The 13,969-nt window shown below is 49.7% G+C and overlaps 1 protein-coding gene across 1 annotated transcript; it reads left to right on the top strand.

Annotated features, from left to right (window-relative positions):
- The first annotated feature begins 1,641 nt into the window (after nt 1-1,641).
- On the top strand, nt 1,642-13,664 carry LOC111240066 (NHS-like protein 1). Its single transcript, XM_022770046.1, has 10 exons — nt 1,642-1,699; nt 3,462-3,569; nt 5,607-5,755; nt 6,868-7,102; nt 7,228-7,359; nt 7,449-7,825; nt 7,908-9,324; nt 9,685-11,961; nt 12,052-12,139; nt 12,874-13,664. Exons 1-10 carry the CDS (start codon nt 1,642-1,644, stop codon nt 13,598-13,600), a joined length of 5,568 nt encoding a protein of 1,855 aa, XP_022625767.1. The 3' UTR covers nt 13,601-13,664.
- The last annotated feature ends 305 nt before the right edge of the window (nt 13,665-13,969 follow it).

Below are 13,969 nucleotides of genomic sequence, written 5' to 3'. Positions count from 1 at the left end.
GAGAGGTGAAGACAGACGGACGGACGGACAGACAGGCTGTCAGGCACGAAGACAGAAGTAATTAGCTGCTCCACTGGCCCACATAGCTGGCACACTTACAGACTGGAACTGTCCCAGTTTGTGACTGGCGATGAAGGTGATGATGAAGGTGATCCTCAACTCCATCACCTACCATCAGCACTCTCTGTGGAACATGGAGCAGGTGTAACGTTTGTGTGTTTATGTGTACCATGCTAACACTGGACACATACATGCACACAAACACACCGAGCGTGATGTGATAATCGCCTGTTTGGGATTATTAAGCCTGAGCATCGACTGGTGCCAATTCCTCCGTTTATTATTATTCCTGAATGAAAATCACCTTTTTCAATCCTGTCGAGCTCCGTAAAAATGTACATGTTTTCTGGGTCTTGCACATTGGTGCGGCAAAATGGCTCGATAGCGCCACCTAGAAAATTTCAATGAAGAAAATATCATGTTTTACAATTTCATGTGCCCCTCCCAGCAGGTTGACCACACCCACCTCAGACTTGGTCAAAGCATGCTTAAGACCTCAATGATGCCTCAATGTGAAAACTGTGACTTCACAACAAACAGTATAGAGATGGCGAAAGATGCTAGATCTACCACTTTGCACAATCATTTGCAAACACGCCATTGTGCCGAGCCGCGGCCCCTCAGCTAGTAAAACATCCAATCGCAGATGGCCGATATATTCGTCCAGTCGCCCAATGCACCTGTCCGATTTCATCACTAAATGGTGAGGACTTTCATTTTTACTGCTTGGAATCAAACTTTTGTTTTTCATGAGAATATTTTTTGTGCATTTAAGATTTAAATGTTCTTGCTTTAAAACATGATGTAGGATTTAAACTCAGCCGACCTTTGTCCCTTTAGACAGAAGAAACAGTAATAGATGCCCTGATGTTCTGATATGGAAGATAATGGAGCAGCTGTGTTCTGTACTGTGCGTAGCTGGACACCTCGTTGTGCAGTGGCTGAGATGAGTTCTGTCCTCGGCCTTCATCCTGCCCCCCAGGCCACTCCTCCACCCCCCCACCTCCCGCCCACAGGCTGGTTTGACAAAGGTGGTGACAGGGTCATTCCAAATGTCCTCACTTTGAAAGCACGTCCTCACAAAGATAGAAATACAAGAACAGAGAGAATCACAGGGAGGACGGCGAACACAGAGCATAAAAGATGAACATCTAACACACACACACACACACACACACACACACTTTCAATTCTCTTTCTTCATGTCTCTTCATCTACAAAGCATCATGTTTCGTGTGTGTGTTAATGCAGTATTTGTGAGTAACCTTCATCACCTGGCGACACACATGAAGGACACACATGTGTTGGCTTCCTGCCAACATAGTGTGTGTCTGTGTGTGTGTGTGTGTGTGTGTCTCTGAAAATAAGAAAGGAAGACAGAGAGGTGGGTGAGGGACATAGGAACAGAACGGTGGCTAGAGAGAGAGAGAAGTGGGAGGAGAGCGGCGTTGCAGCGAGTCGAGCTGCATTACTGCTGCTGCTCGCCCGCTCTCTCTCTCTGTCTGCTGCAGCCTCAGGAGTGTGTGTGTCGAGTGTGTGTGTGTGTGTGTGTGTGTGTCTGAGGGAGAGTGTGGCGTCGTTATGGTTCTGATCGGAGCAGCGATCAAATCCGTCCTCAAATATCTCAATAAGACCAGAGGTGAGTGTGTTCATGTTTATGACCGTGTGTGTGCGTGTGTGTGTGTGTGTGTGTGTGTGTGTGTGTGTGTGTGTGTGATAATTAACTGGTTTATTGGTTTATAACTGCGTTGTTATGCATGTTATGGGCGAGAGAGCATCACTTGTACATGTAGAGAGAGTAGTTATATAGATAATATAGTTCTCTGAAGATGACCACATAAAATCCTGCTCTCTGATTGGCTGGCAGGTGTCAACACATGTTAACAGTTTAACTGTAGTTTAAGGTGTATTAAACTGCGTGTAGCCATAGCAACAATACCGTTAACTGACTCAAGGACCCCTGGAACTTTCTCAAGGACCATTGGAGCTTCCTGAAGGAGCCCTTCAACCACCTGAAGACTCCAGGACTTTTTCAAGGACCCTAGAACCTTTCTATGATCCCTAAAACCTCCTCAAGGACCCCGGGGACCCTCTCAACAATGTCTGGTACCTTCTCAAGGAGCCCCAGGGACTGGTCTAGGAGCTATTGGACCTCCTCAAGTATCATTTGCAGCTCTGGTACTTCACAAGGATGCATGGAACCAGCTCAGGGACTCCAGGAGCCTTTTCAAGGACCATTTAAGTCTCCTCAAAGACCACTGGGACCTTTTCGTGAATACCTGGAGCCTTCCCAAGTACCCCAGGAACCTTCTCAAGGATCCTCAAGCACCATGGGACCTCCACAAGGACTATTTAAGTCTTTTCAAGGACCCTGGGGATCTCGTCGAGGACATGAACCCCCTTATGGACCTCTGGAAGCCCATCTAGGCGTCAGGGACCTCCCAAGCACCATTTGTCTCTCCTGCAGTATCTTCTCAAGAGCCCAGGGAACTCCTCAAGGATTATTTGGTCCTTGTTAAAGACCATTTAAATCTCCTCAAGGACCCTTTGTACTTCTCAAGGATATCTAGGACTCCCTCAAAAACCCAGGATCTCCTCAAACAACCAATTAACCATCTCAAGAATCTCTGATTCCTTCTCAAGGACCATTTGAGTCTCCTCAACCATCTCTAGTACACTATCACTACTCAAGGACCACTGGTACCTTTTAAAGACCAGTGTAATGACTTTCAAACTTTATACTTTATATTATTGTCTTTGTTTTTGAGTTTCATCCTTGGTTTGTTCTTGATCATATTTTTATTAGGTTTGTATGTAGTTTTATCTCCAACAATGTCTCGTAAGTTAATAAGGTGTTTGGCTTTAATATTGATTTAAAGCAGCTTGAGTCTCATAGCAGAGTGACGTGATGTGTGCTGCAGTGTTGCATTGTTCAGCTAAATTGTCTTTTAATTGCCTCGTGATGTGCTGTGTTAATAATTCGTGTGTGTGTGTGTGTGTGTGTGTGTGTGTGAACATATAAATCACTTTGGACACTTTAGTCTCTAAATGAAATATAAAGTGTTTCTGTGACTGTGTGTCAGTGAGAGATGTTTGTGGTTTTATATTTCAGAGTTCAGCTTCCTCCAAACTGCAGAAAAACTGACACTCTGTCTTCACATCTGTCCACTAAATACCACAGCTAATCAATCTGCTGCTCCTTCAGAATAAAAGCCCTCTGGCTGTGTGTGTCTCTGAGGTCACCTTGAGCAGTGCTGAGTGCTGCAGCGCTGATCATCACTGTTCCTCTCTCTCTCTCTCTCTCTCTCTCTCTCTCTGTGTGAATGGATTTGCTGAAAAGAGATTAAACACAGAAACCACTCACACACTGAACTGTGCTTTCCTTTGTGTCTCTGCAGCAGGGGACAGGGACAGTAAGTGGTCTGTTCACTACACTACCCAGAAGCCTCAGCAGGGTCTGGTCTTCATCCCTGGGAAAAGACGATCCGGCAGCGCTGATGACCTGCGAGGTGAGAGGTCACAAGAATAACCACCAACACGACAGGACAGCTGACTCAGCTTCACTCTGCCGTCTTAGCAGTCACATGTGCGTCCGATAGACTGTCCCCCTGCAACACTGGCAGGTGGGAACCAAAGGTGTATCACACTCAAGGGGGTGCAAATAACCAACTTAAATGTGACACCGACAAATTATATATGAAATAATAAAGTACTGCGACTGATAATGATATTATATAATAAACTCAATGAAGTAATAGTAATTAATAATATAATAAACTCAAGTAGTATTGCACCACTTAAATTACGACACAAATTAATATGGTAAATGTATAATTAATGTGTACAATAATTAAAGTTACAAAAGGTTAAATTGTTTTCACTTTTGAAATCTTATATATATAATAAATATTTGGACATAAATGTAGAAGGAAACGCAGTAAACCTTTCACAATAATACATTTGAATGAGGGGTTTGAGTGATTATTTAGTGGCTGAAATAATCGAGCTTGACCAGAACATTGATCACGTCAACATGAACATCGGGTCCTTTGAGACGCTGTTCAGGAGCTTTTGATCGGCTCAAACACAAACTATCTGCAGGTCATGAAAAGTCTGATGAAGCACTGACTTCAGTTTCCTAAATAAGTGTTAAATTTGTTTCCAGCCTGACATCGAAACAAACCTCTGGTCTTATTTTTTAATTGGTTAATCCTTCAATACATTCATCCAGCTGTTTCCTGCTGTTTACCCAGGTCACATTTAATGATGAGTTAATTATAATATACCAGGAAGTAACGACAAAAGTGAAATAAATGTAACTAGAGAAACAGGAAGTGGTAAAAAAAGGTCTTGAAATTTAATTTATCTTTGTTTGTTGTCGTGGTGTTAAAGACGTTCTTGTCCATGTTGGCTTCATAGTTGAGACTGAACATTGATCGAGGGGTGAATCTCAACATTCATATTAATTTGATCATTTGCAGGTGAAACATTGTCAAGAATTATCAAGTAAAACTGAACTAAATTTGGGTAATAGAACATAACTGTAGTTTCAGGTTTTATTGAAATATTGTCTCTTATATTCTGCTTTACCGACCGGCCGGCAAAGTTAATATTAAATATAATGATGTTTTAAAACAGAAAACATTGAGACGTCTTGTGTCTGACGGTGTTCAGTCTTCACTCCGTCACCTTCACTGTTTTAATGCAGCTGTTTCAATCAGGATCAAAATGGCAGCAGCTCAGTATTCAGACATCATCCATTAAAATGAACGATCACAGAGAAAGTCTGAGTCGACTAAAGGTCGTCGTCGTCTTACCGTCACTGTCACACAGCTCCGCCTCTCTCTGAGCAGCTTATGTCATCGTTTAGGAAAAGCTCCGTTCTGCCCGAACACACTGAAGCACCAACGTTCACTGATGAACCTGCTCAGTGAGGACGAGCTCTGACTCTCAGCGAGTGAAACGTCTTATTGTCGCTTCAGGTATTAGCGTCACATCTGACACCTCGAATGTTGATGAAACACAAAATATAAAACTCTTATTTTGGTGATTTTAGCCCTGGATTCAGCTGATCTAATCATTACCTTTGACTATTGAATACTGAGAGCAGATTGCAGAGAGCTGCAGGTGTCTGCCTGCAGGACACACACACACACACACACACACACACACACACACACCCTCTCTGCTGGTGCAGACTGCATCACAGCAGCTGCATTGCCACATGTCACCCCCCCGCCCCAATTCACAGACAAAGGAGGAAGCTGCTCCTTTCATGTCCCTCAGTATCAATTAATGAATTTATATGATTGATTGATTGATTGATGATTTAGAAGAATCGGTATCATAATCAGACCCTTTTCCCCTGATTAATTGATTTATTGATAATTATTTTCATGTATTGAGTTGATCTCTAACCCAGATTAATGAAAAAGTTGATTGGCTGATTGATTGATAATTATTGATTATTTGCCATATAAGCATCAGTGTCTAATCTTGCGTCTGTTCGCTCTCATATGTGTGTGTGTGTGTGTGTGTGTGTGTAGCGTGTAGTCGGCTGACTCAGCATGGCTACAGCAGACCCACCAGCTCTCACCTCCACCAACCGAGCTCCGCCTCCCCTCCGTCCTCCTCTGGCCTGGACCAATCAGAGGGCAGCACACGCAGAGGGTGGAAGGACAAAAGCAGGAAGATGGTTAGTGACACACACACACACATACACACACACACGAAAACACAGTGACACACATGATATTAACGCGGAGCTGCTGTTAGCTCATGAATATTAATGAGGCTGAACACACTGCAGCAGAACAAAGACGTCTGCGTTAAAACAGCTGCAGCAAATCTGAACCACAACTAACTAACTAACTAACTAACTAACTAATTAACCAGCTACTAATTTCAGATGAATGCATCATCCAGCTTTACTTCTCATTATCTGGAGGCTGTAATCACGAGGTGTGATGTTGCTATGGATTCAATCTCTCAATCTTATCTTATTTAATTTAGTTTGTTTTTGTCTCATGATGTTTTTCTTTAGTTTTTTTCTTCATGTGTTTTTTCAGTGACAGTTTTATTTTTTCAGTGTCACTGGTTTTCACTTTCATCGAACCTGGTTCTAACCCAGTTTAATCCGGGTCTGATCTAAATCTGGTTTAGTTTTATCTCAGTTATACATCACTGTGATCGGTTCTGATTCATTCTGGTTCAGTTTGACCCGGTCTCACAGTCTCATCTGAAGAACCTGCAGCAGCAGAAACTTACTTTCTTTTGCTGCCACCTGCTGGTGAAACAGAGACACTGACACAGATCTTCTGTCATTGTTTTGTATCTGTCATCTTTGTCTTTGACCATAATCTGTCTCCTGTGTCCTGATCACATGATTTACTTTTCTTTCTACCTTGTCTTTCCCTCCCTCGTGGTTTCTCCTCCCCGTCTCTCAGAAATCCAGATGTTTGGAGTTTCTCTCTCACTCTTGCTTTTCAGTTTGTTTCAAGTTTTCAGTTTGGAGGAGAAAGGTAAACGTGGATCAAACTAGAGTAATTTAGACTAGACTAGAAGGAACTAGACTAAACTAGAGTCTGTCCTAGTCACTCCCAACCAGACTTCAGTCAGTAGACCAGGGTGAGCTCGACTCTACTGGGGTTAACGTAAGATCAAACAGGCTGAATCACAGCACACCTTACTACTAGTTTAAACAACCTTAAACTAGACTCTACTGGGGTTAAACTAGATTTAACTAGGGTGAAACTCCACCTGGTTAAACTAGACTCTACTAACTTGTTTCGTTTCGTTTGCTCTCAGTCGTCGGCCTCCTCAGACGAAGACGAGAGGTTCATCTTGAGCAACACACGACCTCTGACCCCGCTGGTCCTGAACCCTGTCCAACTCACCTCCTGCTGGGACGTCTTCGCCCCGGCGTACGAGCCAACCATCGACGTGGAGATGGAATCGACCCCCCGGCTTCCGACGCCGGAGGAGAGGATGAGGAAGCAGGCGGAGGCAGTTCCCGCTGATATCGTCCCGATCAATATCACAGGTAGGGGGTGGAGTCAGATCCAGAGCTGACCTGAAACTCATCATGACCTTTGAACTTTAATCAGACTTTGTAAACAGCCAGGACTTTGACCTGTTGAACTGTGTTTCTCGTCTTTCACACTCGAGGTGAGAGTTTTGATCGTCAGGCAAGTTTCCGAAGAACGGTTTCCAACGGTGACTCGTTGTCCCGGCGACCCCGAAAACTGAGCCGCCGCAAGACGGTTACCGGGATACCGAATGATGTCAACCGGAAGCCGGGTATGAGCTCCACCCATTCACTCACACATCCATTAATCAATCACTCAAAGGATCAATAGGTTGATCTCTCTCTCTCTCCGTCCCTCCAGACTCGCCTTCCGTCTCCTCCGTTCTTCCCGGTCAGTTCTCCACCGTGGGTCGACCTGCCTCCTCCTCCTGCCCCTCCACCCGCCAACAGAAGACCTCAGAGGAGGAGGAGGAGGAGGAGGAGGAGAAGCAGCTGAGTGAAATCAGAAAGGAGGGGCAGTCGTCGGTGAGGAGGATCCGAGCCCCAAGAGGAGAGGGGATATCCAGCCTCATGGCCTCCCTCACCTCCTCCCCACGTGTCGACTCCTGTCACAACCACTCCACCTCCTCTGAGGTCAGCAGCCTCCCGCGTCTGGCAACCAACTCCTCTCTGAACTCCGAGGCCAGCTGTAACAGCGCCTCCTGCAGGACCCTCAGTGCCTCCTCGTCCTGCTGCCAGGTCAGTGTCGCACGAATCATCGTCACGTGAAACTGAGTAACTGAAACAGAAAATAATCTTTTTTTCTCTCCGTCTCCTCCAGTCGCAGGATCTACAGGGTTTCCCCAGCGACCTCCAGCCCCTGCTGCCCTTCGACCACACCGCCAGAGTCATCCCACAGTCTCCTGTCTCCTCCTCCTCCTCCTCTCTTCCTTCCTCCCCCGTCACCCCCTCCCTTCCCAGCACCCCTAGCTGTGGCCTGCAGCCCGAGTGGTCTTACCCCAGCGACAAGCCCCTGAATGAGGCTGCCCAACCTCACACCTCCCCCTCCTCCTCCCACTACCTCTCCTCCTCCTCAATCGCAGACTCAGAGTCTCAGTTCAGTTACCAGGCTCTAGACGAGCAGAGCTCCGCCCAGCAGGACGCCACCTCCTCCTGCGATGGAGGCTCCTTCAGTGGGGAGAGATGGAGCTACGAGCTCCTCTCCCCCAGCTCCAGTGTCCACAGTGGTCAGACTGGGGGAGACTGGAACGGCATCACCCAGGAGACGAGCTGCGACCCCCTCCTCTCCTCCGGTCGCTCCTCCCCAGCGTTCACTGACAACACCTCCCTGTGCTCAGAGAGGATGATGACCTCCTCCATCTCGCTAAACCGGGAGAAAAGGAGGTCCAGCACCTCCTCCTGCTACTCTCGCACTCTCACCCGCAGCATCTCCCTCCGTAAGTCCAAGCGCCCGCCTCCCCCACCGCTACGCTCCGACTCCCTGAGGCGCCGGCCAGGTCGGAGCAAGTCCGCCCGGTCCTCCTCCAGTCCCCGCCAGGAGCACAGTCCCCGCCTGGAGCGCGCCGCCCAGCGGACCCCCACCTCGTCTCCGCAGACCTTCCATGACCCCTGGGTGCCCCGAAGTAACCCCAAGAGACGCCAGAGTGGGCTGAACTGTGGGACAGTCTCAACCTTTGAACCATTAAACCTCGACCCACAGGCGGCAAACTCTGCTGACCCCCCCCCTGAGCACCTCCCGCCAAGCCCCGGCCACTCCCACCCCCCTGACTTTACCCCTGGATCTCCAGGCTCCGAGGAGGAGGGGCTGAGATTCACTCTCAACCCCCACCCAGCTGCCTCCTCCGTGGGGGGGCTGCAGCGCCTCGCGTCGCCCTCCAGTGGATACTCCAGCCAGTCCAACACCCCCATTCCTGGCACTCCCGTGTCCTCCCCCCTCACCCCCTCCTCCCCTCTCACAGCAAACCCTGAAGCCTTCTCCCTCCCCCCGACCTCCCCCTTCTCCTCTTCACACCTGCCCGCCTTCCCCCTGTCCCCTGCCGTCTCCTCCCTGCCCAGGACAAGGTCTCGGGGCGAGGGGAGGCCGAAGCCCCCGGTGCCAGAGAGGAAGTCGTCGCTCTTCTCCTCCCTCTCCTCCTCGTTTTCCTCCACCTCCTCCCTCTCCTCCTGCACTTCCTCAGAGTCCTCTGCCAAGCATCCTCTTCTCCCTGCTCCTCCTCCTCCTCCTCCTCTACCAGAACGTTCCTCTCTTTCGCCTCCTGTCTTCTTCTCCCCCATTCATGAGGCTCCTCCTCTTCCTCACTCCTGCCTGTCTGCTCCTCCTTTCACCAAACTTTCCACTGCTCCTCCTTCTCCACCTTCATCTCTTCCTCCACCACCACCCCCTCCTCCTCCACCACCTCCTCCTCTCCCACCTTCCTCTCTCCCCACTCCTCCTCCTCTTCCTCCTTCCTGCCGGCCTCCTCCTCCCCCCTACTCCTATGCTGTCAGGCAGAGCTCCCATCATGCACTAGTGTACACTGTGTCATCATCAACCAACTTCCCTCCTCCCCCAACTTCCCCACCTCCTCCCCCATCGTCTCCTCTTCCTCCTTCTTCAGAGCTCCAAGAATTGCCAATCGCTGACCTTCCTCCTCCACCTCCGCCACCTCCTCTTCCTCCTATGACTACTCCCCCTGCCACCTCCCTACCCCCACTGAGCCCTGGTAGGTCTCCACACCGTCGTGTTAAAGTGGCCACGCCCCCTTCCCCCCTGGTCACCGCCCAAGCTTTGCAGCGCGTCAAGCTGCGCTCTATCAAGAACCCTGAAGCCCTGCTAACTAGCATCGTGGTGGCTAATGCTACTTCAGCTAATGCTACATCAGCTAATGCAGCTAATGCTACATCAGCTAACGCTACATCAGCTAATGCTACACTGTCAGCTGATTCCAACCAGGAACACACTGACCGACCAAGTAAAGACGCTCATCCAGTCGACTCTGTGTCGGCTAACGTTAGTCCTGATGGAACTGGATCATATGATACTATCTGTAATGAAGCTAACATGGCTAGTGCTTTAATGGCTAATGCTAACCCTCCTAGCCTAGCCAACACTGATGCAAAGCAACCTGGATGTAAATCAGAATATGATCACGATTACTACGACCTAACAAAAAGTGAGATGGTCGCCGAGTCAGCTCACACTGATCTGCAGCTACCAGGTTTTGTTCCCAGCTCAGCCAACCAGAGAAGCTCTGGGCCTCAGGTGACCACGCCCACAGACGTCCAGTCCGATGAACGAGGAAGGAAAGATTCAGACGTGTTGGCTACGCTGGCAAACAATCGAGTCTCCAGTCCTGACGGCCCCTGGGTGAAAATGCCTCATGGTTGTGACAAAAACAGCATCAACACAATCCCCCAGCATCCCTCTCTCCAACAGGAACAGGTCAAAGAGACGATGCTAGCAGATGCTAAGCTAACAGAGCCTGCAGAGGAACGAGGAAACACTGAGGATGTTCTCCACACTGACTCTTCTGTACGTGGTGCAGCTGACGGAGAATCCTCAGGAAGTACTGATGTAAAACAGAGTAATAACGTCTGTAAGACAAGCAGCCCGACGAAGCTCCGCTCCCCCGAGAAGCCCGTCCTCCCAAAGAAGCCTGATCTTTGCATCCTGGGTCTCATGGCGTCTCCTGAAGCGCGGCGAGGACCAGGTGGCTGGACGAGCAGTGGACAAATCACATCGCCTCTCTCTGGGCTCAACGACCAATCACAGCCTCCCTCTGATCCCTCCTGCATAAACTCGCACACACATCTGACCCCTGGTTCGCCGTCATTAAAGCACCTAACGTGCTCCGCTGTCGACAAACCTCCTGACAAATCACCTGCTGACATCACCACACTCTCACCTGCCAGCTCCCCTCAGAGGCAGAAGCCACCAATTCTGCACAAGAAGCCAGATCTCTCCCTGACTTCACCCAGAAGAACAAAACTGGAGGCACCCAAAGGCTCCTCTGGGACCTGCAGCACCCTGGAGATCGCAGGTGTTGCAGAGAGTCTGAGCACCACAGGGACCAGCACCTCGAGGACCAACGGGACCGCGGTTACCCTGGAGGACCGTGGCGCCTCAGGAGCGCCGGGCAACGTGGAGAATAGCATCTATGGGACCTGTGGCCCCCCAGGAATCATGGGTATCACACAGGCCTGGAGTATCACTGGGACCATGAGCACCTTGGAGAGCTGTGGTATCCCAGGAACGTGGGGAACCTCGGAGACGTCGAGCGCCATCGGGAACTCGTGGGCTCACGGACCGGCTTCTACCCGAACAGGTGGCACCCAGACTGGAGCGACGGACCCGCACTGTGCTGGGGTCATCGCACTCCAGAGAGACGATGAGAAAATGTTTCACAACAGGATGATGAGGTCATCGCTAGCTGGAGACGAGGAGGAAGCGGTGAAAGAACGAGGGATAAAGACGGCGATGATGATGATGATGACATCTACCTCAAAGAAAAAAGACAAAGCAAAGAAGAGGAGGAAGAGGAGGCCGGGCAGACAGCTGCTCATGATGTCATCAACAATGGCGCCCTCCCCCTCCTCGTCGTCGTCGTCATCATCTTCATCCTCATCTGGGGATGAGCGAGACGTGGTGAGAGAGAGAACGATGCAAACGAGCGAGAGAGTGAGAATGATGAAAGTGTATGAGCAAGAGACGAGCGACTCTGAGAGCTCCTGCGCTCTGATTGGTCAGAGCAGGTACTCCCTCAGCAGTGCACTGTCCACTGACAGCCTGCGGGGGGAGCTGTCGCTTCCAGACCTCCTGATACGGGAACCAGAGGAGTGCGAAGAGGAGGAGAGGACCGAGGAGGGGGCGAAGGAGGTCGGGCGAGCTCCGGATGGTGAGTTGTGTTTCCCGCTCTGTGTTTAAAGAGCCGAGTGAGTGATGTCACATCCGCCTCTAACTCCCCCTCTGTGTTTTCCCGCCCCAGCTGATCTGTTTGTGAGTGTGTCGGCAGATCAGATGTTCGTCTCCGGTCGACCGCGGACCACAGAGGATCTATTCGCCGTCATCCACAGGTGGGAAACACAGGATGCAAGTATATAGATTATCTTTATCATCTTATTTCTTATTCCGAATCTTTGCTGTCACACTTCTATTCTTTAGGGAGCAACTGTAATAAGTTCCCCTTGGGGATCAATAAAGTATTCTGATTGATTGATTGATTGATTGATTGATTGACCAACCCATACTCACTAATCTGCTTGACCGTTCTCTCTGCCGCTGTGGAGCAGTGCAGTATGGGAAGGCACAGCATGAATGGCCTTGTAGTCGGGGACTGGCTGCAGGTAAAGATATAATGGGTCACTGGATGTGGTAGATGGAGTGAAGGTAGTTTTAATTAGATAAATCACCAAGAGTATCCCGTTAACTTCCAGTCGCTGCCCCTCCCTCCTCTGTTCCCTAAATAAGAATCTTCTGTGTTTCCTGTTCACGAAAAAGCTTCTGGTCCCTTGTTCCCCGACCTGAAATCATCTCCTTTCTTTGTTCCCCAGCTAGTGAACCTCCTTCTTGCTCTGTAACTAAGAAGCTTGTTCTCTGATCAGACGCCTTCTTGTTTTCTTCCTTGTGATTAAAAGCTTCCTCCCACAGACCTTCCTTCCTGTACAAATGTTTCCCCGCTCTCTCTCTCTCTCTCTCTCTCTCTCTCTCTCTCTCTCTCTCTCTCGTTTGGCGGGTGAGGCAGCAGCCGGGACTCGGGCGTCTTCTTCCAGGGCGAGAATGTGATTCGTCTTTTTTCTGTTTGTTTCAGGTCCAAGAGGAAGATGCTAGGAAGAAGGGATGCAGAAGATGATGGACATCGCATCTCGTCTTCGTCGTCCTCCTCCTCTCCCCCGTTGACTCCCACTGACCCCCTCCCCCGCCCAGCGCGACCTGCAGCCCTCAGAAGTCAAAGGTCAGCGAGGAGTGAGAGCTTCAAGGCGCTCCTGCTGAGGAAGGGAAGTCGGTCTGATTCGTCATCGAGAATCTCGGCTGTTGAGCGGCTTCGCAAAGTTGCTTCTCCCACGACCTCGAGCGACCTCCAGGGAGCGCCGTCACTGCCGAGACCACCGGACCAACACCAAGTCAAAGCCACAAGCTCGTCCCTTACCTCAGATACACATGACATCAATGCCCACCTGACCCTGGACATACCAGCGTCTCCCACGTCTCCGTACAGTCAGGACTTATCTATGATGTTGGGTTTGAGACAAAGGGATCTGACACATAATGGCCTCCTCTTCACAGCCTCCTCCTCCTCCTCCCCTTTCTTCTTCCTCTCCTCCTCCTCCATGCGACCTCGCTCCCTCACTCCTCCCTGCTCGGGCAGCCGGCGCTTTGCCGCTCGCTGCCGCTTCTTCGCGGCCCCCATGACCGCCATCTTTGAGGGGGACAGTGAGGAGGAAGAGGAAGACGACGAGGTGTTCGCCAAGTCGTCGCCAGGAAACCTTCCAGGAGCCGACGGAGAGCTGAGCCAGAGGTTGGTCGAGATCTCTTGATGGAAAAGGTTTATAGATGCAGCTGCAGCGTGGACGGACAAATGTACCTGAACGTGACGATGTCTGCGTCTCCTACAGATCAGGTTTACAGCTGACCACCAACATGCTGTTGGACTGAACTGGATCGGACTCAACTGGATCGGACTGAACTGGATCGGACTGAACTGGATCGGACTGACTCGCAGCCTGGAGCATTTAATTGAATTTACTGAAGCACACTTGGAAACTCTCTGATAAAGGACGTGTCGCTAGTTGCCACATTTATACGTCAGAAAACTACAGAAGCCTGAACAGGACATGCGTCTAATTATCCCTGATGTTTTTTCTAACGCTTGTTGAACCACGATCTTAAGAAAACAAACTCGTTGC

This window comes from Seriola dumerili, unplaced genomic scaffold, assembly GCF_002260705.1.
Source record: "Seriola dumerili isolate Sdu_G_001 unplaced genomic scaffold, Sdu_1.0 BDQW01009202.1, whole genome shotgun sequence".
NCBI classification, from domain to species: Eukaryota; Metazoa; Chordata; class Actinopteri; order Carangiformes; family Carangidae; genus Seriola; species Seriola dumerili.
This window is presented reverse-complemented; position numbering and strand designations above follow the sequence as displayed.

What these genes read in the sequence shown, in the direction of transcription:
- LOC111240066 (XM_022770046.1), top strand. Translation starts at nt 1,642, where the DNA reads ATGGTTCTGATCGGAGCAGCGATCAAATCCGTCCTCAAATATCTCAAT. An exon ending in ATATCTCAATAAGACCAGAG is followed by an intron (nt 1,700 to 3,461) that starts GTGAGTGTGTTC and finishes TCTCTGCAGCAG; the next exon opens with GGGACAGGGACAGTAAGTGG. An exon ending in CGTCCCGATCAATATCACAG is followed by an intron (nt 7,103 to 7,227) that starts GTAGGGGGTGGA and finishes TTCACACTCGAG; the next exon opens with GTGAGAGTTTTGATCGTCAG.